Source organism: Dasypus novemcinctus, chromosome 9, assembly GCF_030445035.2.
Source record: "Dasypus novemcinctus isolate mDasNov1 chromosome 9, mDasNov1.1.hap2, whole genome shotgun sequence".
NCBI lineage: Eukaryota > Metazoa > Chordata > Mammalia > Cingulata > Dasypodidae > Dasypus > Dasypus novemcinctus.
In genome coordinates, this window is record NC_080681.1 from 125892059 (window position 1) to 125913657 (window position 21599).

Genomic DNA, 21599 nt, shown 5'->3' on the forward strand with positions numbered 1-21599 from the left:
GCCGGCTGCAGCTGCAGGTGAAGAGGTGAAAGGAGAAATGGGAGCAGCCCGGGAGGGCAGGGACCAGCCATGACCCCCCTGCTGAGTGGATGCAGGCGGTAGAGCTGGGGTGGGGTCGTGAGCTCCCTTAAGCCCTGTCCTGTTATTTGTAGCCTAGGAAGCCGGCGCCGGGGCTGACGTATCTGTGTCACCCTCCCATGTAAAAGCGGAGTCTGGGCTAGAACGGGGCCCCGACCCCGTCAGCGCCCTGCCAGCCCCTTCCCGGTGAAGAAGGGGCGAGGGTGAGGGGTGCACATATCAGGGAGGGGCTATGAAGCGAGAGCAGGGGCCCGAGAGAACGCGGGAGGGGGTGCCGGGCGGAGCTGCGGGGGCTTCCGCCGCCTGGCAGTGGGCAGCACTGGGCCCTGGGTGGCATCTGCTCATTTCCAAACCAGATCGAATGTGCGCTGCCTCTCCCCCCCCAGGTGGCTGGAAGCGCTGAGGGCTTCTGGAAAACCAGGGCGGGACGCTCCCGCCGGCCGCCCGCACGCCATTCCTTTCCCTGTTGCGGGGCCGCCCTCGCGTGGCCAGCGGCTGAACTGACTTTCCTGGAGCCTCACGGTTTAGGATCAGCAGGCGGAGGGAGTGGGAGACCGGCGGGAAGGGCGCAGGGGGCCAGGCTTGGTAACGCCCCCCTGGCGAGTGCCCGCCAGGCCCAAGGAGGCCGGTGGGGGCCCCCGGTCCCAGCCCAGGACCTCGCAGAAAGAGGGGTTCCTCCCAGCCCCCCAGCTCCTGCACGACTGCCTCCAGGGAGCCTTGACGCACCCCGAGGGCCCAGTCTCCCAAGTCCTAGGGCTTGGCGCACCTCCAGGCCACTCCCTCAGCCATTTTGCAGATAGGGAGACTGAGGCCCAGAGAGCCAGAGCCCACGAGGGTCAGGAGCAGAAGACAGCACTCCTGACTCCCAGCCATGGCCTTCCCGAGACACCCAATCCCAGACCTTCCTCGTCTCCTTTGAATTGCTCTCCTGAGCCTGGCGGAGGGTGGGCACTCCTGGCTGGCCTTTGGCCACCAGGGAAGCGTGGTGGCCGCTTTGACACGGTTGCTGGAGGAGCAGGGGTCGGAGTCAGGGTCCCATCGGGCAACGCCGCGGGGAAGCCCAGCTGGAGCCTTCGGGGGTCTTAGCGGGGGCGGGAACTGGCGGAGGGGAGAAGAGGCCGGCCCTGCGCCAACGCTTTCCTGCATCCGTCCTCCCAGGAACCCCATGAGGGAGGCCCTGTCATTACCCCGATCTTAGAGATGGGAAACTGAGGTGCAGGGCGGGCGGTGGCCTTGTCCTAAGCCCGTGGCTGGAGAGCATGGCACAGAGAGGAATCCAGACTGGCCGCCCAGCCCTGCGCTCCTGACCGTGGACGGCTGCCGCCTCTCGGATGCCCGGGGGTTTGCGGACGCTGTGTGCACAGGCCTGCTGTGAGGGCCAGAAGCTGATCTGCCAGACACCTGCCATGTCCCAGGATGTGCCTGCCCTGGGGCTGGCCCACCACCTGGGCTGACCTGGCGTCTGTCTGAGGTTCCGGGCATTTTTACATTCTTAGGGGTCGGAAGCATGAGCCTCCCGGAGGCACACACTCTATGGGGATGCGCCCATGGGGTCGAACACCGTCAGCGGATCTAGTGAGAAGGGCCCAGCCGGCGGCCATGAGCTGGGGTGGTCACGGGCCACTGGTCACTGTCTACAGGCAGAGACTCGCCACGCATTGCTCTCACGGAGCCTCACCCTGATGCGAGTGCTGTCATCACCCTCACTCTATAGGGGAGGAAACTGAGTCACAGAAAGTCACAGTAGAGCCGCGGTTGGGCTGTGGTCTGTGCACCAGGGCCTGAGAAGAGACTCTGAAGCAGTGACCAGCCCGATTCAGGCCCCGACGAGGGCTCCTGGGTCTGGAAGTGCACAGGCTCTGATCGGCGTCCCTGCACTGTCCGTGCCAGGAGACCCGGGGTCTTTTGGAAGTGCCCCCTCCCTTGGTGCTGCCTGGTGCGGGCCTCTGCCTAGTCGCCTCCCCAGAGAATAAGGGGCCAACCCGGGCGCCCCCATTGCCGTGAGCTGCCCCCCCGGCTCCCGCAGGTAGGCTGGGAGTAGCTGGGGCCACGTGCTCAGCCGGCCACATGCTCAGCCGGCCCTGGGCTCTGGGCAGGTGGTCCCAAGCGGGCAGCTACGCATTTAAGGGCAGCTCAGGCCGCCCTCGCTGCTTGCTATCACACCCTACTATAGAGAAAACCAAGGTTCCCTTCCTTAAATACTGTGTCACTATGGAAAAGACTGGAATTTTCCCAGCGGCCCCCTTCTCCGGACCAGGCCTCAGCCCTCGGCCCTGGGGGGCGCCAAGGCTGACCCGGAGGGGCTGCCAGTGGGAGACGCTGGTGATGTCACATGCATTTGCTTTCGTGGACGGGATTTACCTAAGAGAACCACGTGGAGCTGACCGCTCAGCAGCCACCCCGCCCTCTCCGTTTTGGTGAGAGCCTTTTGCTCATTTGTTTCCTTTAGTGAGGCAAAGCAGGAGCAACGGATACGGGCCACCTGCGGTGCTAGCTTACAGAGGGTTGTTTTTTCAGTAGCCATGGAACCCCTTTTGAACGAAAAAAAAGATAAGCCGAGCCAAAGGCAGGCATCTCAACCCAGGGGCCAGGGGCCAGCAGGCCTGCTCTGGCCAGTGCTGGAGGGATCCCTGGCCTCCGAGGAGACCCCTTGCCCCGGAGGGGGGGTGATGGGGGTACTCCAAATGCCATGGGGACCGGGCACGGGGGACTGGGTCTCTACAGTCCAGAGCTTCGTCCAGAGGGTGCCCCCCTGCCCGGATGCTTCCCCGGCCCTGGGAGCGGGGGTGGGGGGGCAGCGGGCTTACCTCTGGGTACGACCACTCGGGTGAGTAGTCGGTCACCATGAACACCCGCCCGCTCTGCTGGAGCATTCCCAGGGTGCCCTGGGCGGAGGCGGCGGAGACCACCTCGGCCACGTGCATGTAGGCCATGGCGCCTGCGCCGCCCTCGGCGCCGCTCAGCTGCAGGCCCCCCTGCTGGGGGCTGCAGCAGGGGATGCACATCTCGGCCTGGGCAAAGGGGGCGCGGGCCCCGTCCTCCGCCTGCGCGAGCGCCGTGCCGTCCCCGGCCACCAGCTGGTGCCCGTAGATGGCGCCGCCGCCGCCCTCCACGGAGATGAAGTCGTTGATCAGATCGGAGAACTGGTTGCTGAAGGAGATGTCGAAGTGGTCGAGGCTGAGCTCCATGTTGGCGGCGTTGGCCAGGCCAGGCTGCGCCACGGGGTAGAGCCCCTGCACCACGTTGCCCGGCAGGATGGGGACGCCGGCCGCGCTGCGGATCACCCCGTTGGTTTCGGGCTGCAGGTAGTGCTCCGAGCCGCAGGCCTGCAGCTCGCCAGCCTTGAGGAGGACGTCGCCGCCCTCGGCCGCCTGCGCCGTCTCCATGGTGACCTCCCCTTCGGCCGCCATGGCCTGGAAGTTGGCCTGGAACTGCATGAGGTGCAGAGAGGATGAGGACTCCATGCGTGTCTCCGCATGGCCGCTGCAGGAGCTGGCGTGGGGCGAGGCCTCTGTCTTGACCGTGGGCATCACGAAGGCGCCCCCGGACTCGCTCAGGCCGCTGTGGGCGCTCTGCTCCAGGGGCAGGGGCTTGCTGGCATCCTGCAGGAAGAAGCTGGGGGAAGGGGTCTGGGGGATGTGGGGGCTGGGGCCCGTCTGGCTGAAGCCGGCCGAGTAGTCCTTGTTGGAGTCGATTGCGCTGAAGTCCATCTGCTCCAGGGTGGTGCTGGGGCTGAGGCCGCCGCCCGACGGCAGGAGGCTGGAGCCGGCGGTCAGGGTGAGGGAGCTGGAGGCCGCGGCGGCCGCCGAGGACGGGTACGCGTCTTTGGCCATCTGCTGCTCGAAGGACGTGTCCTCCGTCTTGATCTCCTTGGCGAGGACGGTGGTGAAGCCGAAGCTGCGCTCGGCTGGCGGCGAGTGCCGGGCGTTGGCCCCGGCCATCTCGGCTTTCAGGCCTCCGCCCCCGTAGGTCTGGCCCTGCTTTGGGTTATTGAGGAAGCAGTCGGGGTCGAAGTTCATGGTGGTCTCTGGAATCTTCCGGCCGCCGTCGAGGGTGGTGGAGAGGACCAGCTCTTCGGATACGTTGGCGGGCAGCATGGACAGGCCTTCCGAGCTGCCCGTGGTGGGGAAGGCGAACTTGTGGCCGTCGGAGCTCACGGCCAGGACGAGGCCCTGGGCGCCGTCGGGCGAGAGGAGGTGGTGGTTGGGGCCGGCGGTGGGCGACATGGTGTACACGGCCTCGTTGGTCACCTCCGACATGAACACCGTGGCGCTCTGGGACAAGCTGCCCATGACGGAGGCCACCGCCATGCTGGACACGCCGGTGACCGCGGGGCTGTCCACCATGTCGGGGTCGCTGTTGAGCCCGCTGCTGATGGACACGGGGGAACTCTGGGTGGTGTCGGGGACCTCCACCTGGTTGGTGGAGGAGACCTCCGTGCTGCTCTGGTGCAGCAGCGCCGGTTTGGCCACCTTGCCGTTCCTCTTCTCGCGGCTCGAGCCCTTGCTGTGGCCGTGCTCGTGCTTGCCCTCCGACACGTCGTTGTGCTGCACCTCCGAGTGGCTCCCGTACCCCCCCGTCCGCGGCTCCACCTTGGGTGAGATGATTCGGTGTTTGGCACTGTTACACTTGTGATGCACGCTGCTGCCCGCGCCTGCGGAGACCAGAAGCACAACACACGCGCACGCGCACACACACGCACGTGCACCGGCACGCACACCCCAAACGCAGACACGTGCATGTGCACACACACAGGCACGCACGCACCAGGTGCACACGCACGCACACCAGGCATGCACACACCAAATGCACGCACATGCACGCAGACGCGTGCATGCACACACCAAATCATGACACATGCACACACCAAATCATGACACACGCACACACCAAATCATGACAAAGGCACACACGCATGCATGCACACACCAAATCATGACACACACAGGTGCACATACGCATCAACACGGGCACACATGCACACAGACACACATGCACACACACACACACACACAAAGAAAGAGTCAGAGCTGGTTCTGCAATGGACCCTGTTACTGAGCAGCTGGGCTGGTGAGTCCAGCCCAGGAACCCTGCCGGCCACCGACCCCTGGGGGCTGGGGTTTAGCACACACTCAGGGTCTCAGGCCACTCACACGTGCCCTGTGCAACCGTCCTCCAAAGGCCAGGGAGGCTTTGGAATTGGCACTCTTGTAAGGAATTAGCACTAGCAGCGCCCCAGCGTCTAGAAGGCTGCAGAAGAAGGTGGAGAGAGTGCTGCCCTGCAGGGAAGTCTCCTCCACCGTCACCCTTGTTCACGCAGAACAGCTCTTGCTAGTGGAGGAGCTCAGCCCGGGGATGGTGGCTGTGTCCCTGCCCCTGCCCCCGAGCTCGCCATGCCCACTCAGGCCCTGCAACGGCTCAGGAAGCCCCTCTCCTCCAGGCGGTCCAGTAGGGGACGCAGAGGTAGACAGGGGTGGTGGAGAACCTGGGCCCTCTCTGGGTTAGCCCCAGACCTCGGGGAGGCATCTTTCCCAATTCAGAGGCCACAAGGTATTTGGCTGGCCCGGGCCTAGTCTTAGTTCTGTGTGTGTCGGAGGCAAAACCCTTCTAAGTGCCAAGCAAGGACAAAGCTCTAGCTTCGGTGGCAGAGAAGAGACAAGTCTGAGGAGCTGAGGCTTTCTGAGCTCCGGCCAGCCTCCCTCGGCGCCTGCGCGCCGGCCTCTGCGCCCAGCAGGCTAGGGCAGCTCTTCCCTCCGCTCTGCCATTAGTTTTATTCCATCAGATGAGGGTCACCTCGCTTTGGATCAAAGGGCCAGTTCTCCCCTGGTTCTGCTCTAGCCTCAGCCAAGATTCCTAAACTCACGTAGGCTCAGCCGAGCAGCCACTGACCCTCTAATGGAAATATTTAATTAGGGCAGTGGAGGGAGAGGAAGATGCACATTTCCCAGAGCAAAGACCATTATGAGAAAAACAGTCGCACCAGGATGCATTCTTGGAGGAGACAGAGGTTACAGAAGAGGCTGGCCTGGGCGCTCCACGCCCCCAGCTCATCTCCCTGACAAGCCCTGGGGGGCCCCTGCCTGGAGACCTGGACTTCCCGCTGATGCCCAGCGCGTGGGTCCTGCAGGGCCAGGGGTGGACCGAGGCTGGAGTCCCGGCCACAGCACTTGCCCCACTCTGCGCCCCCATCTCCCGCCCCCATCTCTCTGCAGAGCACCCCCCTCCTGCCCACAGTGGGTGGCCGGGCCAGCTCCGGGGGGCAGGATGAGCCCTGCTTTGGGTGGGGGCCGCCTGTGCTGGGCCACCCCTCTCCCAGCACTAGCAGACAGCCGCGCCCGCCGCCGCCGCAGGGCCCCTTGTGGCCCGCCACGCCCGCCCGCGGGAGCCGGGCTCACCCAAGCTGCCGGTGCAGAGGCAGTTGTGGGTGCGGGGCTGGGGCTTGGTCTGGTGGCTGTCGAGGATCTGCTGCACCAGCTGCTCCACTGAGAAGCCCGAGCTGCTGTTGCCGTTGCTGCACGTCCACTTGATGCCGTGGACTGTGGGGAGAGAGGGAGAGAGAGGCCACGGCCGTCAGGGGCTGCAGGCGGGAGGGGGGCCTGGGCGGGGGGGTCCAGGCCCCCGCAGGGTGGCTGGCTCCAGGGATGGAGGGAGGAGGCGGCCACCTGCACGACGGGCTGGCTCGTGGAAGCATGGGGCTCTCGACCTGGCCGCCGGACACCCCCACCAGGGAGCCACCGGTTCCCCCCACCCTTCCTTGGGTGCAGCCTGAGGAGTGCACCCGCCTGGAGTTCCCTAAAGCCCAAGTGCAGTAGGTGGCCCTCAGGGGGTCCTGGGGCCGAGAAAGGGAGTGAGGATGCAGAAGCAGACTTGGCGGGGGGCTGAGGGCCCTTCGCGGAGACCCCAAGGAGGGTGGAAGTCAGCGGGCCCTGCGGGCCGGAAGGCTGGGGTCCCAGGGAGGAGGCCTAGCTCTAGAGCCTTCCACCCCCCCACCCCGACTTCCCTGCCCCCAGTGTTGCAGATGGGCGGGGGGAGGGAGCCAAGGGCCCAGTCGGCCGAGACCGTGGGTGCCCCGTGGCCAGCGCTGACCTGTGACCAGCGACCTGGACACGCACCTGGAGTTGGGGTGGAGCCCCAGGTGGCCTGAGGTTGGACTCCCCACCTGGCTGGCAGGGTGGGGGTAGGACTCTAAAACACGCTCCCCTGGCCGTGGGTGGGGACCGGGTCTTGTGCCCGCTCTCTCACGTTGTCCTTTCTTGGCTGAAAGGATGTCCCAGGGATGGCTGAGCTGGGGTGGCCAGGCCCGGCACCCCTGGGGCTGGAGCTGGTGGCTGGGGCTCCCGGGAACCTGCTGTGTGCAGGGAGGGTGGCAGCCGGTGCACTGGGAGGAGGCGCAGGGTGCAGGGGTCAGTGGGGAGAGTCCGGCAGCCCCACCACCCGCACAGCAGCTTCCCTTCTCCCTTGGCTGAAGCAGTGCCCCATGTGGACTCCAGGGGAGAATGGTGGCAGCTCGTGGCTCTTCCCCTTGCTCTGAGAGGGGCTCCGGAGGAGGCAGATGCGACAAGGGGACCCTCCGGCACAGCGGATATAGCCCAAGGGCAGATGCAGTCCTGCGTTCGAGTCCAGGCTTTGCTCTTTACTTGCTGTGTTAGTTTGGGCAAGGCAGTTGCCTTTTCTGAGCCTCAGTTTCCTCATCTGTAACATGGGCGCAATTAGAGGACCTGCCTGACGAGGTGGTCAGGAGGAAGTGGGAGCTGCAGGCTGGGTGCTCCGTGTGCCCTCGATGGACTATAGCTGCGGTCAGGACGTTCATAGTGGTGATGGCGACGATGAGGGCACGTGGCAGGAGGTGCCGGCTTGCCCTGGGGAAGCGTCTTGCTGTGAACTCCATGGGCAGCTCAGCCGAGGGACGCCTTTCCGTAGAGCTTTGGCGGCTTTTCAAAGCAGAGACGACCTCACGGGTGGGGGCTGTGTGGATGGGAGCCCCCTGCCGCCGTCCTTCTCCGCAGGGCTGCCCACCTGCCCAGGCATTGGCCCTTGCTTCTCGCCCTCTGCTCCAATCCCGCAAGGGCCCTGGAGCTCCCCTGGGCCCCGCCTCCTACCCCGTGGGGCCCTGGATTCTGATTGGAGCACTGAGAAGGGACCCGGGGGCAGGGGGGGGGGGGGAGGCTCACTGCCCTGAGCTAGCCGAGCGGCCTCATTTGGTAGCCTCTGTCGACAGATGAGGAAACTGAGGCTCAAGAGGGGAAGGTGACTCCCCTGCAGCCGGAGGCTGGAAGGCAGAACTTGGGGTTTTCCCTGTTGCCTCTCTGCTGCTGCAAGTCCCAGCCGTCCCCGATGCTGATCACTCCCAGCCCCAGCCTGGTGATAGTTTGATTAGCCTGTGGCAGTGCCCAGGACTTTTTTTTAAAAAGATTTATTTCTCGCAACTCCTCATTGTTTGCACTTGCTGTACTTGTCTTCCTTTTATTAGAAGGCACCAGGAACTGAACCCGGGACCTCCCATGTGGGAGGGGGCATGTAATCGCTTGAACCACCTCCACTTCCTGTTTCATTGTGTCTTTCATTATGTTTTCCTCCCTGTGTCTCCTGTTGTGTCATCTTGTTGCATCAGCTCGCCACACCAGCCCATCATGTCAGCTGGCGTCTTGCTCATTTTCTTTAGGAGGCACCAGGAACCAAACCTGGGACCTTCCATGTGGTAGGCAGGGGCTCAATCACTTGAGCCACATCCGCTTCTCCCAGGCACTTTTTTAAAAAGCTCTACTAGGGTTTCTCACATGCTGCCAGGATAGAGAAAGCACAGCTCTGCCTGAAGCCTAAACTCAGAGGGTGCTACAAGTCTGGGGTCAGAAACACCTCCAGGGCCCGATGTGGTCGGAGCTTCCTCTCTTGGGGAACCTTGAGCAAAGGCCCTTCACAAAACCGGGCCAGAGAGACTCTGCTTCAGCTGAGCTTGACCTTGGGCCTCTGAGAGATGCCCTCTTTCCTGGGTAGCCCCAGTTCCAGCCTCTGGCCCTGTGGCTGCACCCCACCCAGGGTCGCAGCTCTTGGGGCTCGCTAATCCATGGACCAGTGGGCTCTTCTGGAGACTCCCCAGCTGGCATTGCTGAGCATGGCCTCTCTTGGTGCTGACCGCTGCGGCTCAGGCCAGGCTCCTTCTCTGGGCAGATGGGCACCTGCCTTCTCTCCGGTTGGCCTCCTTATGTCGTGAAGGTTATAAAAGGAAAACCCAGTGAAGGGTGACAGATTGCAAGCCGAGAGTGTCTGGATGCTTAATGCAAATTACCCACTGTTTTGGCACATCCAATATGCAGATTGCCTCCCTCCCACCTTGGCGGGGGTGGGGGGGGAGAAGGCCCCTCCTCCAAGACGGTGCGATGTTAGAGCTGGGTATCAAATGCCATCAAGAAGGCTCTTAGCATGTCACGCTCTGCTGCCCGCCACGTGATGAATCAGCGGGAAGGAGCTTTCTAGCGGGAGGAGGGGCTCTGGGAAGGGAGGGCGGGCCCGCGCCAGCACCCCTTCCCAGCACCCCTTCCCAGCTCCTTGGCAAAGGCCGCAAACCGGGAACTGCTCTGTTCCTCTGATTTGCAAGTGCCTCTGATTAAACGCAAGGTCATGACCTGGTAGGGGAGGGTGCAGAAAAACCAAAGGGAATTCCCAGGAAACATATCCCCCGGGGAGGGGGGCTGTGGACCACATCCTGCCCCTCTGCCCATTGAGCCTCTGGTGTGGGAAACCAAAGGCCAGGAGGACGGCGGGAGCCTGCCAGCTCCGTCCTGCGCTCAGCTCTGTGCACGGGGGGCCTGCTTGGGGGTCCTTGGGTCGCTCAGCAGGCGGGCAGGGGTCTGTGTGCTCAGGAAGGTGGGGGCAGGGCCCAGGGTTGGAGACATGAGCTGGCCTCCTCCATGGGCCTCCACGGGCCAGGAGTGGCCAGGGGGGTGACGTTGGCCATGCGGGGTCGGGGGGCACTAGCTGCCCTAGGGGAGCCCCCCGGCCGCCTCCGGCCCGGCCGCCTGCGCCCTTGTGGGCTGCTCCTAGGCTGGCTCGGCTGGCCCCGGCTGGAGGTGGCTGTCGCTGGAACCCCCGCCCCTGGCCCACTGCCTGGCTGACCTGGCCTGGACAAGATGTTTACGCTAATCACCACCCCCAGCCAGGCCGCGGCTCCCGCCAGCATGAATCATCAAAGTGAAGGCAGTGGCGACGGTATGTGGCCCGAGCTTCGGAGAGCGTCCTCCCGTCAACGATCCGCCCAAGAGGCGGCCGACTGCCGGGAAGGGAGTAATGGAGCTCAGCTCGAGGGGATGGGAGGCGGCGCGCAGGCGGCGGCCTCGGGGCGTAGGACTGTACCCCGCCAGGCCATCGGGAAGAGGCGGAGACCTTCCGCTAAACAGGACAGGCAGGGCCCAGGCCACCCACTCCCCGGGCTCCCTGGCTGGGCCCCGGGAGAGAGCCCGCCGCCCTGTGCCCTGCACCCGCGGGTGCACCGGTGTGCACAGCTCCAGCAGGGCAGCGTCGGGGTGGGGGGTGGCTTTCCAGAACGCCTCCCTCCGCTGCCCCTTCCCGGCACCGCCTGGCTCGGCGAAGCCCACCGGCTACTCTAGCTCCCGGTCCCCGCGGAGGTCAGAGGTCCCGAGGCAGGACCTGGCTGGCTGTGCGCTGCTCTATCCCCCGGGCGCGCACGGTGCAGGCGAGCCGAGCGAACACGCGACCGAACCGCTCCACGGAACCGTCGCGCCCTCGCTCGCGCTGCGCTCGTTTTGCTTCGCAGGTTCATTGTTTCCCCCACTGGCCCCAAGGAGAGCTCATGTCTCAAGAATCGCAGCCAAAATGATGACACTCGTCACTGAACACGCTCCGGTGCCGCGCACTGCGTGAAGTCTCTCTCGCGTCTATCAAGGAAAGCAGCGAGTGGGTAGCGGCGCCCACGGTTGAGGTCCGCTGTGAGCCGAGCAGGGGCTCCCACCTAGAGCAGCTGGGCTCCGGGGGTGGTCCCGAGCATTCCCATCACCTGGGAAGGTGGCAGAAACACAGATTCCAGGCCCCGCCCAGACCTTCTGAATCAGAAACTCCGGGGTGGGGCCCAGCGGCTGTGTCCTAACAGCCCCTCCCGGGGATTCGGGTGCGAGCTCAAGCGCAAGAGGCCCTGGCAGAGGCTTGACATCTCTAGCCTGTGAGGCCAGAATTAGCCCATTTTATTAACGGGAAAACCAAGATTCAGAAAAGCCAAGTAACTTGCCCAAGGTCACACAGCAGGTAAGGGGGAGAGGGTTCCGGAGGATTCCAGCTACCAGTCTTCCCAGCCCGTGCCCCTCCCAGGACCCGGATGGCTAATTAGCCTGAGGCTCCCAGGACCGGGACAGTCCCGATTTCCCGCCAGCGTGGGGGCCTTGGAAACTGGGGGCTGGGCAGGGGCTGCTCTGCCCAGCCCGCCCCCCGCCTCCTGCCCCCTCTGATTGCAGAAGGCTCAGGCTGCTTCAGAGGCCAGCTCCAAGGCTGCTGGTGGGGGTGGGAGGGCGTCCCGAGCGCTACAGCCCCTGGCTCCTCCCTCCTGATCCCCCCCAGCCAGCGAGCCCCCGGCGCTGACCCCAGCTCTCAGGAGCTAGCAGGAGAGGGGGCAGGGGGCCAGGGGCCGCCTGCGAGGACAGGCCCTCATGCGGCTTTGGGAGCCCCAGAGGTTCCTGGCCCTGGGCCCGCGGGCGTTTCTGGGGGCCTGTCCTGGCCTTGCTCACTGCGAGGCTGGGGCGCCTGGCTGGGGGTGGCTTTAGGGGACCTCCTGCAATACAGCAGCAGTTTGTGGGGGCAGCCTTTGGTTCCGGGACGGGGCTCTTTGCCTGGATTTCCCATCGCTGGGGACAGATGAGGGTGGGGAGGAGAGGGGACTGGGGGCTCCAGGGCTGTGCATTCAGGGGGGCTGCCCCAAGCAGTGGGAGCACGCTCCTCGAGGCAGGCCCGCCTCTGAGCTCAGGTACCCGCGTAGCTCTACGGGAAGAAGGGTTGGGGGCTGCGGCCGGGGAGGGCCACCCCGCCCTGGGGGCCAGGCGCTCTTCCTCATGGGCCGCATGATCCTGGGAAGGTCCCTGATTTCTCTTGACCTCAGTTTCCCCGTCTGTAAAATGGGTGCTTCTTGCACCTGACCACACATCGCTATTCTGCGAGATACTCTGAACACGCCCCACACCCAGGTGAGCTGGGGATTCAGGTAGGGCGGGGCCATAGGCCTCAGGACAGCGAACGAAAGGCCAAGCCTGGGAGGCTCTGGGAAGGAACTGGACAAGGAGCCAGGAAGCCCTGCCCGCCCCGCAGCAGCCCCGGGAACTCAGAATGCCAGCGGCCTTGCCCCTCTGCTCGGCGGAGCAGTAACTTCTAGAAGGATGACAGAGCGGTCCTGCCGGGGCTTCCGTCACCACGGCAACAGCACAGGTGGCACCCGCTGGGAACAGCACTTGGCCTTTCTTTGCACGGGAAGGGATTTCTTGGCTTGCGGTGAGTAGGTGACAAGGACAAGTGGCGGTGCTGGTGACAATGAGGATCTCCCCCTACCCCTTCCCCAGAGGGCTGGGGAACCCCTTCCTCCTCATTCCCGGCAGCCTGGGCTCCCACCCATGCCCTACCCCCAAGAAGGGCCCCAAAGAGGGTGTCCCTTTAATTTGTGGTCCAATCCAAGTCACCGTGGAGTGAGAAAGGGGACGCTGGAGTAATTTGGACAAGGGTGGAGAGCCAGGCTGTCCCAGGCAGCCCTGGGACTGTGGTGACCCCAGCTACCAGCCACCCGGGAGGCAGGTGGGGCTGGGAGCAGGCACGTGCCTCTCCCACTTGGCTTCCTCCCAGTTGTTGACACCAGACGGCCATCTCCATGGCAACAGGGTCAATGGGAAATGGCAGCGCGTTGGCTTAATTTTCACTGTATTCTCGGTGACAGGCATAAAGGCCCTGCTTCTGGTTTCTTGGTTCAACTGGATGATATTTTCATTGGATTTAACGCCTCCTTCCAGACACCCACATGCGATTCAATTCCCCGATCGCAGCCCCCAAGTCTCGGTCTCCCATTGGCCCAGAGGACAAAATGTCCAGAAATCTCATTTTGAGGCGGGCAGAGGCTGAGGGGTGGACCCGAGGGACGTGCACGGGCCGTCTGGGCTGCCTCGGTGGCGGGCGCGGAGTTCTCGGGTCGGGTCGTTGAGCGACGCGGGCCTCGGGCCCCCCCTCCGGCTCCTCCTGAAGAGGAACGGGTCCTGGTGCCACCGTTCACCGTCCCCCGGGACACGGCGGTGGCAGCGCATCGGGCGGGGAGCTGACTGTGGTCACGTTGCTTTCAGGTGGCAAGGAAGGAGGAGGTGAAGGGAGGGGAACTCCGAGTCAGGACCGGAGCCGTTCAGCCACCGGCGCTCTTCCCAGCGCCCCCACCTCCAGGACACCCCCCCCACCATGGGGGCGGCCTCGCCCGCAGCCCCTGCCGTGGGCCTCACCGGCCACCTCCAAGGGGCTCGCTGGCTAAAAAGCAGCCTTGGCTGAGCGTTTCCCCACCCGCCGGGCTGGTCGGCCAAGAAGGCGGCGCCGCCGAGCCCCTGGGTGCCCTCGGAAGCCCCCGGATCGGCTAAGTGGCAAGGCGACGAGGCCGGGAATTCTCGGCGCCGTAATCAGCGCTCGAAGCGGGTTTCCTCGGGCTGGGTGATGTCGGAAGCACGATTTGGCAGGAGCGCAGCAGCTCCGACGCCGTCGCCATGCCCGTGGGCTCTGGGATCCTCTTTTCCCCACTGGCACCCAAACGCAGCCCATCCTCCCGCCTGCCCAGGTGCAGTGAAGGCCAAGGGGGAGGCCCCCTGTCTTTCCAGTCCCTCCCGGCTGCATGAAGGTGGGGACGGCGGGCCGGGCAGGGACCAGACGGGAGTCCAGCAATTTCCTTCTTGCTTCCTGCCAGACAGCCCTAGGGAGCCTGGACTCCGGGTGGGCCCTGGGGGGAGGCAGGCTCCGTCTGAGGGGGCAGCGCCTCTCGGCTCTGGCTAGGGGGCAGGAGCCTTTGGTTTTTCAAGAGAACCTGGAAATCTGGAGATTCAATGTTGGCAGCTCATTCTACATGTAACAAAAAGAACCAAGGCAGTGCCTCAGCAGCAGAAGGCAGCAGAAGGGGATCTGGATGCACGTGTAGCTTCTGGCCATGGGGGCGCTAGCCTGGCCCTCTGTGTCCCCAACACTGCCCAGAGTCCGGCTCAGGGCGCCCCCGGGGATGCTCCCTGAGTGAGTGAGCGGCCATCACGGAGGACGCAGTTGTGCCTCACCAGAGGCTGCCACGGCGGCCAGTGGCCAGGGAGAGGGAGTCAGAAGCATTTTTCTCTCCGCGCTCCTTTTTGGGGGCCAAGTCAGCTAAATAAAATTTAGCCTGAGGGAGAAACGCACATTTGCAAAAACAAACCTTGATTCTCACAAGCAGGAAGACGGAGCAAGCCTCCCGCTACAACCAGCCTTGCCTTCTGTCTGCTGCCGGGAGGAGCCCTGGTGGGAGCGGGGCAGGGGCTGGGCCACTGGGATTCGAGGGACCTGCTCTACCTGCTTCCCCGGCCCAGGGAAAAAGCACATGTGCAGGGAAAGCCCCTCCAGGCAGGGGTGTGCTCCAGGCATTGAGGAGCCCCTCTGCTCCCACAGAACTGGGGACACAGATGCGCTTTCTTGACATGACCTCAGTGTCTCCTACAGGTTCAAGTAGCGGGAAGACCCCGCTACACGCCCCTCTCCGTTTCAACCCAAGGCACGTCCCATGGGAGAGTCCCTCCACCTGCAGACCATGGAAGGACCTCAAGGGGTCCTGGGAGGAAGCTGTATGTTCGCGAACGCCTCCCTCGGCACTTGCCCCTGCCCCTGTGCCCAAGCAAGAACCAGCTGGTTCTCCAAGAGGCCTGGGGCCCTCCAAGGGGGCTGTCCCTGCTCTCCAGGGGCCTCTGGTTGCCTCTCGCTGGAACCTACATCAGGTTGGGGTGTCTCAAAAAGGATGGCCCTGGGGACCCCAACATCAAAATTCCCTGGGCGTCTTGCTAAAAACCATGTCCCTGGGGTCCACGTAGGCCCTCGGGCATGGGGCCCGGGAACCTGCCTTTTGAACAAACTCCCCAGGTGGTTCTGGTGGGAACCACTGCTTTGGGGGTAAAACCACAGCTGCTTCATCCCCCACCAAGCCCCAGTCACAGGGCATCCTGGGAGTGTCCAGGGCTCACTCCTGACTTTCAAACCAGGTAGAGACACTGGAAAATGCTTCCAAGTGCTTCCTCCTGGCCTCACCCCCTTTCTAGCAGCCTCCACCCTGGGCTGATCTCAGCCCTGTCAACCCTGCTCTCCCCCTCCAACCGCCGCCCCGTGCCCACACCTGCAGCTCTGCAGGGGTAGCACACCTTGACTCTGACCAAGCCTTAGACCATGCACCCCCAAGTCAGGGCGGCTCCTTGGGGCAGCCAGGTGAGCCAGGTGAGCCGGCAGAGGCTGACACCTGAGAGGAAACGCGGTGCTTGGGTACCAGCCCCGTCCGCCTCTTCCTGCCCCAACCCCACCCCTCCAGGCCCACGGAGCAGGCCCCAGGCGGCCTCCCCTCACCGCAGATGCTCATCCCGGGGGTGGCGCAGCACCCCCTCTCCGCAGCCTCCCCATCGCCAGGCTCCGGCAGTCGCCCGCATCTCAGAGCCGGTCTGCTGCCACGGGCCGCCAGGTGGCGCTAATCGACCAGGAACGGGGTTTGGCGCAGGGCCGGGCAGGGAAAGCCTTTGTTGATTTTCCTTCTTGATATTCTATAATCACCAGGATTACAATCTAAGCAAAAAAGCAAAACAAATAAACACCACCACCCCCCTACTGGATCTTTGGTCTTTGTCTGAAAAATTATGAGAAAACAAAAGACGCACTGAATAAACTACCCAAGGCTTGGGTGTTAGCAACAGCGAGGGCCTCTGGCGATGGGGAGGAGGGTGCGAAGGCTCAGGCCACGGAGGGCTCTGCTGGCTGAACACGATGCGGTGAGAGGTGCCGCGCAAGGGACTGAGCTCCTGCAGGGCTGGTTGCTACCGGGCAGCCTGCTCCCTCCTCTGTTCTCTCCCACCACATGTTGGCAATATGCGGATCCCTGTCTCCAGCAAGCCTGGCCTTTGTCTTGTTCCTGGAAACTCCAACGTGCGTGTGGCGGTGGACTTAAGGCCACCATGGAGAGTGCATGGTGAGGGGCTGCCAGAGCCTGGCTCCTGAAATCACCAACAGGCTGCAGGTGTCCCAGGAACAAGGTGATGGGGGGACTGGGGGCTGCAGGGACCTGTGACAGCACCCTCAAGTCTCGCACTCAACGTGGCCTCAGTCCCCCTAATATGGCCTCCATTCCCCACCCCAGTCAACATGGCCTTCATTCCCCCGCGTTCAACATGGCCTCCATTCCCCCACACTCAACATGGCTTCCATTCTCCCACACTCAACGTGGCCTCCATTCCCCCACACTCAACGTGGCCTCCATTCCCCCACACTCAACACGACGTCCATTCTCCCACACGCAATGTGACCCCCATTCCCCCACACACAATGTGGCCTCCATTTCCCCCACACTCAACGTGGCCTCCATTCCCCCACACTCAACGTGGCCTCCATTCCCCCACACTCAACGTGGCCTCCATTCCTCCACACTCAACGTGGTCTCCATTCCCCTGCACTCAACATGGCTTCCATTCTCCCACATTCAACGTGGCCTCCATTCCCCCACACTCAACATGACCCCCATTCCCCTACATTCAACATGGCCTCCATTCCCTCACTCAACGTGGCCTCCATTCCCCCACACTCAACATGGCCTCCATTCTCCCACACTCAACGTGGCCTCCATTCCTCCACACTCAACGTGGCCTCCATTCCCCTGCACTCAACATGGCTTCCATTCTCCCACATTCAACGTGGCCTCCATTCCCCCACACTCAACATGACCCCCATTCCCCTACATTCAACATGGCCTCCATTCCCTCACTCAACGTGGCCTCCATTCCCCCACACTCAACATGGCCTCCATTCTCCCACACTCAACGTGGCCTCCATTCCCCTGCACTCAACATGGCTTCCATTCTCCCACATTCAACGTGGCCTCCATTCCCCCACACTCAACATGACCTCCATTCCCTCACACTCAACGTGGCCTCCGTTCCTTCCACTCTCAACATGACCCCCATTCCCCCACACTCAATGTGGCCTCCATTTCCTCCATACTCAACGTGGCCTCCATTCCCCCACACTCAACGTGACCCCCACTCCCCCACACTCAACGTGGCCTCCCTTCCCTCCATATTTAACGTGGCCTCCATTTCCTCCATACTCAACGTGGCCTCCATTCCCCCACACTCAACGTGACCCCCACTCCCCCACACTCAACGTGGCCTCCCTTCCCTCCATATTTAACGTGGCCTCCATTCCCTCCATACTCAACGTGGCCTCCATTCCCCTACACACAATGTGGCCTCCACCCCTCTCCTCAACATGGTCTTCACACTCAACATGTCCTTCAGTATCTCTCCCTGAGCTCTATCCTCTTGCCCTAGACATGGCCTCTATGTGGTCCTCATCTCCCACAGTCAATGTGAACTTCCCCCTCACGTTTGCTCTGGTCTCTACTCCTCACACCACAGTCTCCAGCCCCCACTCACCAGGGCCTCCACCTCGCACAACTCAACGTACTGCCCATTACGTCATATTTAACGAGCTGTAAGCCTCGGCTGTGCCATGCGCCATTGCCCCATCCTTGCTGGTCCCTCTGCTTCCTCCCTCACCCTCTCCACACCAACCTGCCCGGGGCACCTCTCTGCGTGTCCCACGCACTCGACACGGCCGAGGTAAGCCTTTTTTCTCCTGGTTGAACTCTCGGTGTCCTGAATCCCCGTGCACCTGAAGGCAGAACCCGTATTCCACCCCCACTGCTGCCTGTTCCACCTCAGACGGTGAGCGGGGCTCGGCTTTGCCCACTTGGCACCTTCCCCAGGGCCGAGCGGGATTTCTAAAAGCTCATTCAGGGTCCACTTTGGTGGCTGGAGGACTAAGGGACAGCAACACTGTCCAGCTGGCCTCGGTTGTCCAGTGTTGTCACTGACGGGCTACATGCGCCATCAGCATCTCAACAAAGAGCCTGGCTTTTGACACCATCCCTGCATCGTGCACTGCTGCAGGCCAGACACCTGCGTGCTTTAGGCCCGTGATGCCGTTTACTGGCCACAGTGACCAGAAGGCAGGGTCCTGTCTCCTCCCTTCCACGAAGGAGGAAGTTGAGGCGAAGGCACGCAGGTGACTCGTGCGAGGCCAGCCCACTGGTCAGAGAGGCGCCGGGCTCACCCAGGCCTGTGCCGGCCAAGCCTGCACCCCCTCTGCTGCCCCATCCTCCCTGGGTCAGGCAGTCCTCGGCTCCCGGCAGTCTTTCTGCACGGCCTCCTCTACAGCCCCTGGGCCAACCCATTCCTTCACTTTTTGGGGGAACACGGATATGTGTCCTGGGCTCGTGGCGCCGGCCCTCTGTTGAGGCGGCTGGTCTGCTCCCGTCTTTGCCGAGTGTGGCTAGTCTCTGCTCCCGACACGAAGCGGGGCTGCCTCTGGCGGGGTGCTGGGGTGCAAACCAAGCATTCGCCCCTCTGAGCCAGGTGTGTGCGTCCCTGCATGTGCGTGCATGTGAGCAGCAGGGCAGCTGCCCGTGTGTGTGTGTGAGCACACGTGCAAGCGTGCGTGGGCCCATGTGGGAGCAGGTGCCCGCCGCCTGCCTTGCCCTCCTGGTGCTGCCAAGGACATTGGACAGAGGTCTTGGGACATGGGGGGCAACCACAGCCGGCTCGGGGGAAGGCAGCCGGTGCAGCTGCCACGGTGAACTCTGGGGTCGCGGAGGTCTGCAAGACAGGTCTGGGCCTTGCTCCAGGGATGTGGGGTCATCTGGCTGGCCAGGGCCTTCCAAGAGGAGCCCCCAGGCGAGGACACTGGGTAAGGCTGCCCCTCAGGGAAGAACCGTGGACAGAGCTTGAAAGGCCTGCCCTGGCCCTCCCCCTGGACGGCAGGCCCTCGCCACCCGCAGCCCGGGAAAGGGCTCACGGACTTAGGGCCCCACGGAGGCTGAGGCTCAGCTTGATAGGAAACGGCTCCACCTGGCTGGGCCTGGCATGTGGACTCAGGTGGAGCTGGGGCTGGAAGGTTCTGGGCACAGGTCTGTGCAGCCAGAGATCAGTGAGCACATTTGCAGCCAGCTGGCAGGACCGAGGCGCAGACTTCTGTCTGGCAGCTCGTTCCACGCCGCTCGGCCGTCTTCCACAGTCGATCGGGAGGCGTCAGCTGCCCGGCCTCTCGCCCACGCTGTGGGAGTTCATGGGTAGAGGCGGGTACTCGCTCGGACCAGCTGCATTGGAACAGACCCCAGACTTTCCGGGATGAGGCACACTCAGCTTTAGATCATGTTCGCTTGCGTTCTATAAACGCCAACTGCCGGGCCCCCAGACGATCATCTCTCGGCATTGAGCCGTTAGGAGCAATTCTGTGCACCATGAGCCCGAAAGCCCTAAGGGGCGCCCCAGAATGAGCGCAGCCCTTCTCAGCCCTAAAGGACTCCAATTCAGAACCTTATTCCCCCAAGTACGTTAGGATGGAGCTACTTAGCAAAAGACTACACTTCCCAGACTCCCTTGCAACCCTATGACCAAATCCTGGCCAATGGGATATAAGTTGCAAGTGGCATGTGCAATGTCTGGGTCTGTCCCTTAAAGGGAAGAAGTATGCCCACCACATTCTCCCCTGCCCGTTGGTTGGAATGCCGTTGTAATGGCAGGAGCTCGAGCCACTACGTAAGACCATTGGAAAGAGGGCAACACCCAAGGAATGGCAGAGCAGCCAGCCCAGGCTACTGATCCCCGACATGGCAGAGCTGCCATACCAACCCTCAACTGCTATGAAAGAGGAATAAGGACTATTTTGTTCAAGCCATTGTTAGATTGGTCTTTGTTACAGCAGCAGGACCTGTATTCTAACTAAGTACCACTGGGGTTGCAAACGATAGGAAGGACCTTTAGCAACAGATTGGAAATTCCTATCAGACATTTTAGGTTTTATCAGTCTTTTTGTAAATTATTTTATCAGGTAGCAGGTTGAAGTCCCAGTAGACCAAGGGCACGGCTGCAAGAATCAAGGTGGGATTCTCAGGATCAGTTTGGCTTAGAAGCTGGCACTTCTAAGACTCCCAAGGGGTTCGAACAACGAACCCCCCCATCTCGCAACAGGTGAGGCAAAGGCTGTGCATCCGAGTTTCACTTTGCCACAGATAAGCACAACGTTTTGATTAAATCACTGACAAATCTGCTGTAGGGCAGAGAAATTTGGAAACATCAGGAAATCAAACTGTGAAGTCTTTGAAAGAATGCGATTTATGTGAAAATGTGACGAAGTTAATGTGTTTGGCTCCAGCGTTGGGTGGCGTGCCTGATTCTGGAACCAAATCTGATGCCTTCTTGGCTTCCCCTGCTCCTTGGCTTCCCCGAACACGGTTAGCTGGTGCCCTGTGTGTGTTCCAGGCTTGACTGGAACGGAAAGCTTTTATTTGCTCTGTATTTCCCGAGCTGCACCTCCCAGGCTGTGCCTCTGTACGCAGAGCCCCCCTATTTTCTGAGTGGCCGTGAGCCGTCCTATCCTACCCCCCCCCCCCCCGAGATACCAGAGAGCCCCGTGTTAGTAGATTTATGGGGAGTTGGTTGCAGTTTTACGTAATTTTCTTGACGCACTGCAGTTTTTGAACAGGCGTCCCTGGTTCTCCCTGGCGAAGCCTCAGAGCCCGACTTGGTCTGGCTCCCTCCCCGTGGGGTTCAGAGCTGGCCCTCTGGGAGGTGGGCTTGCTGGCCCACAGATGGAAGGGTTCCTGCGTGGAGAAGGGCTTTCAAGGGCAGGGCCCTTCTGAGGACCTGGGGCGCCGGGGAGAGGTAGAGGCAACAAGGGGAGACGAGGAAGCAGGTCAGAGACAAGAACGGGGAAGGAGAGGGAAAGTGGCGATGGACGAGAGGCAGGGGAGAGGCCCGGGGGCTCTGATGGAGGCCACCGGGGAAGGCAGCTCTGCGCTCGGAGGCCCCCTTTCTGGCTAAGGCAGCCTCCGGAGCTTTTGCTGGGGTACAGCTGGGATGTACAAGCAAGGGGACCCCAAACTAGGAGTCTGATAAGAGGAACTCCCTCAAGCAGCCCAAGAGGAAAGAAGACAGGCCCAGAGAGGCCAGAGAGAAGATTCTCACTCCCACCTGAAGACAGCCTTGCCAGGGGCTGCCCTCCCAGGTGGTGAACCCCGAGGGGTTAGGTTGGCGCAGAAGTGCTTAGACTCCAGCCACCCTGTCAAGGCAAGAGTCCCCTCTTAAGACTCTTATTTTGGCAGTGATGCCCCGTCCCCAGGAGACAAGGCCCCCAGCCACCTCCCTGGAGGAGGGCATGAAGGGAAGCTTTGCAAGGGTGAGCCTGAAGCCCCTGCAGGGACTCTCCCTCCTGGGACAGGGGCCACCTTGACCCCAGACTGT

The 21599-nt window shown here is 62.6% G+C and overlaps 1 protein-coding gene across 33 annotated transcripts in view; it reads right to left on the reverse strand.

The window, feature by feature from the left end:
• CAMTA1 (calmodulin binding transcription activator 1) overlaps positions 1–21599 on the reverse strand; it is a 938154-nt gene that overhangs the window by 91068 nt on the left and 825487 nt on the right. For all 33 annotated transcript variants that reach the window (XM_058304523.2, XM_058304506.2, XM_058304505.2 and 30 more), the window contains 2 exons: positions 6474–6614; positions 2886–4732 (listed from right to left, as the gene is read on the reverse strand). In XM_058304523.2, coding sequence (XP_058160506.1) covers positions 2886–4732; positions 6474–6614 — 1988 coding nt within the window. The remainder of the gene's footprint in view (positions 1–2885; positions 4733–6473; positions 6615–21599) is intronic.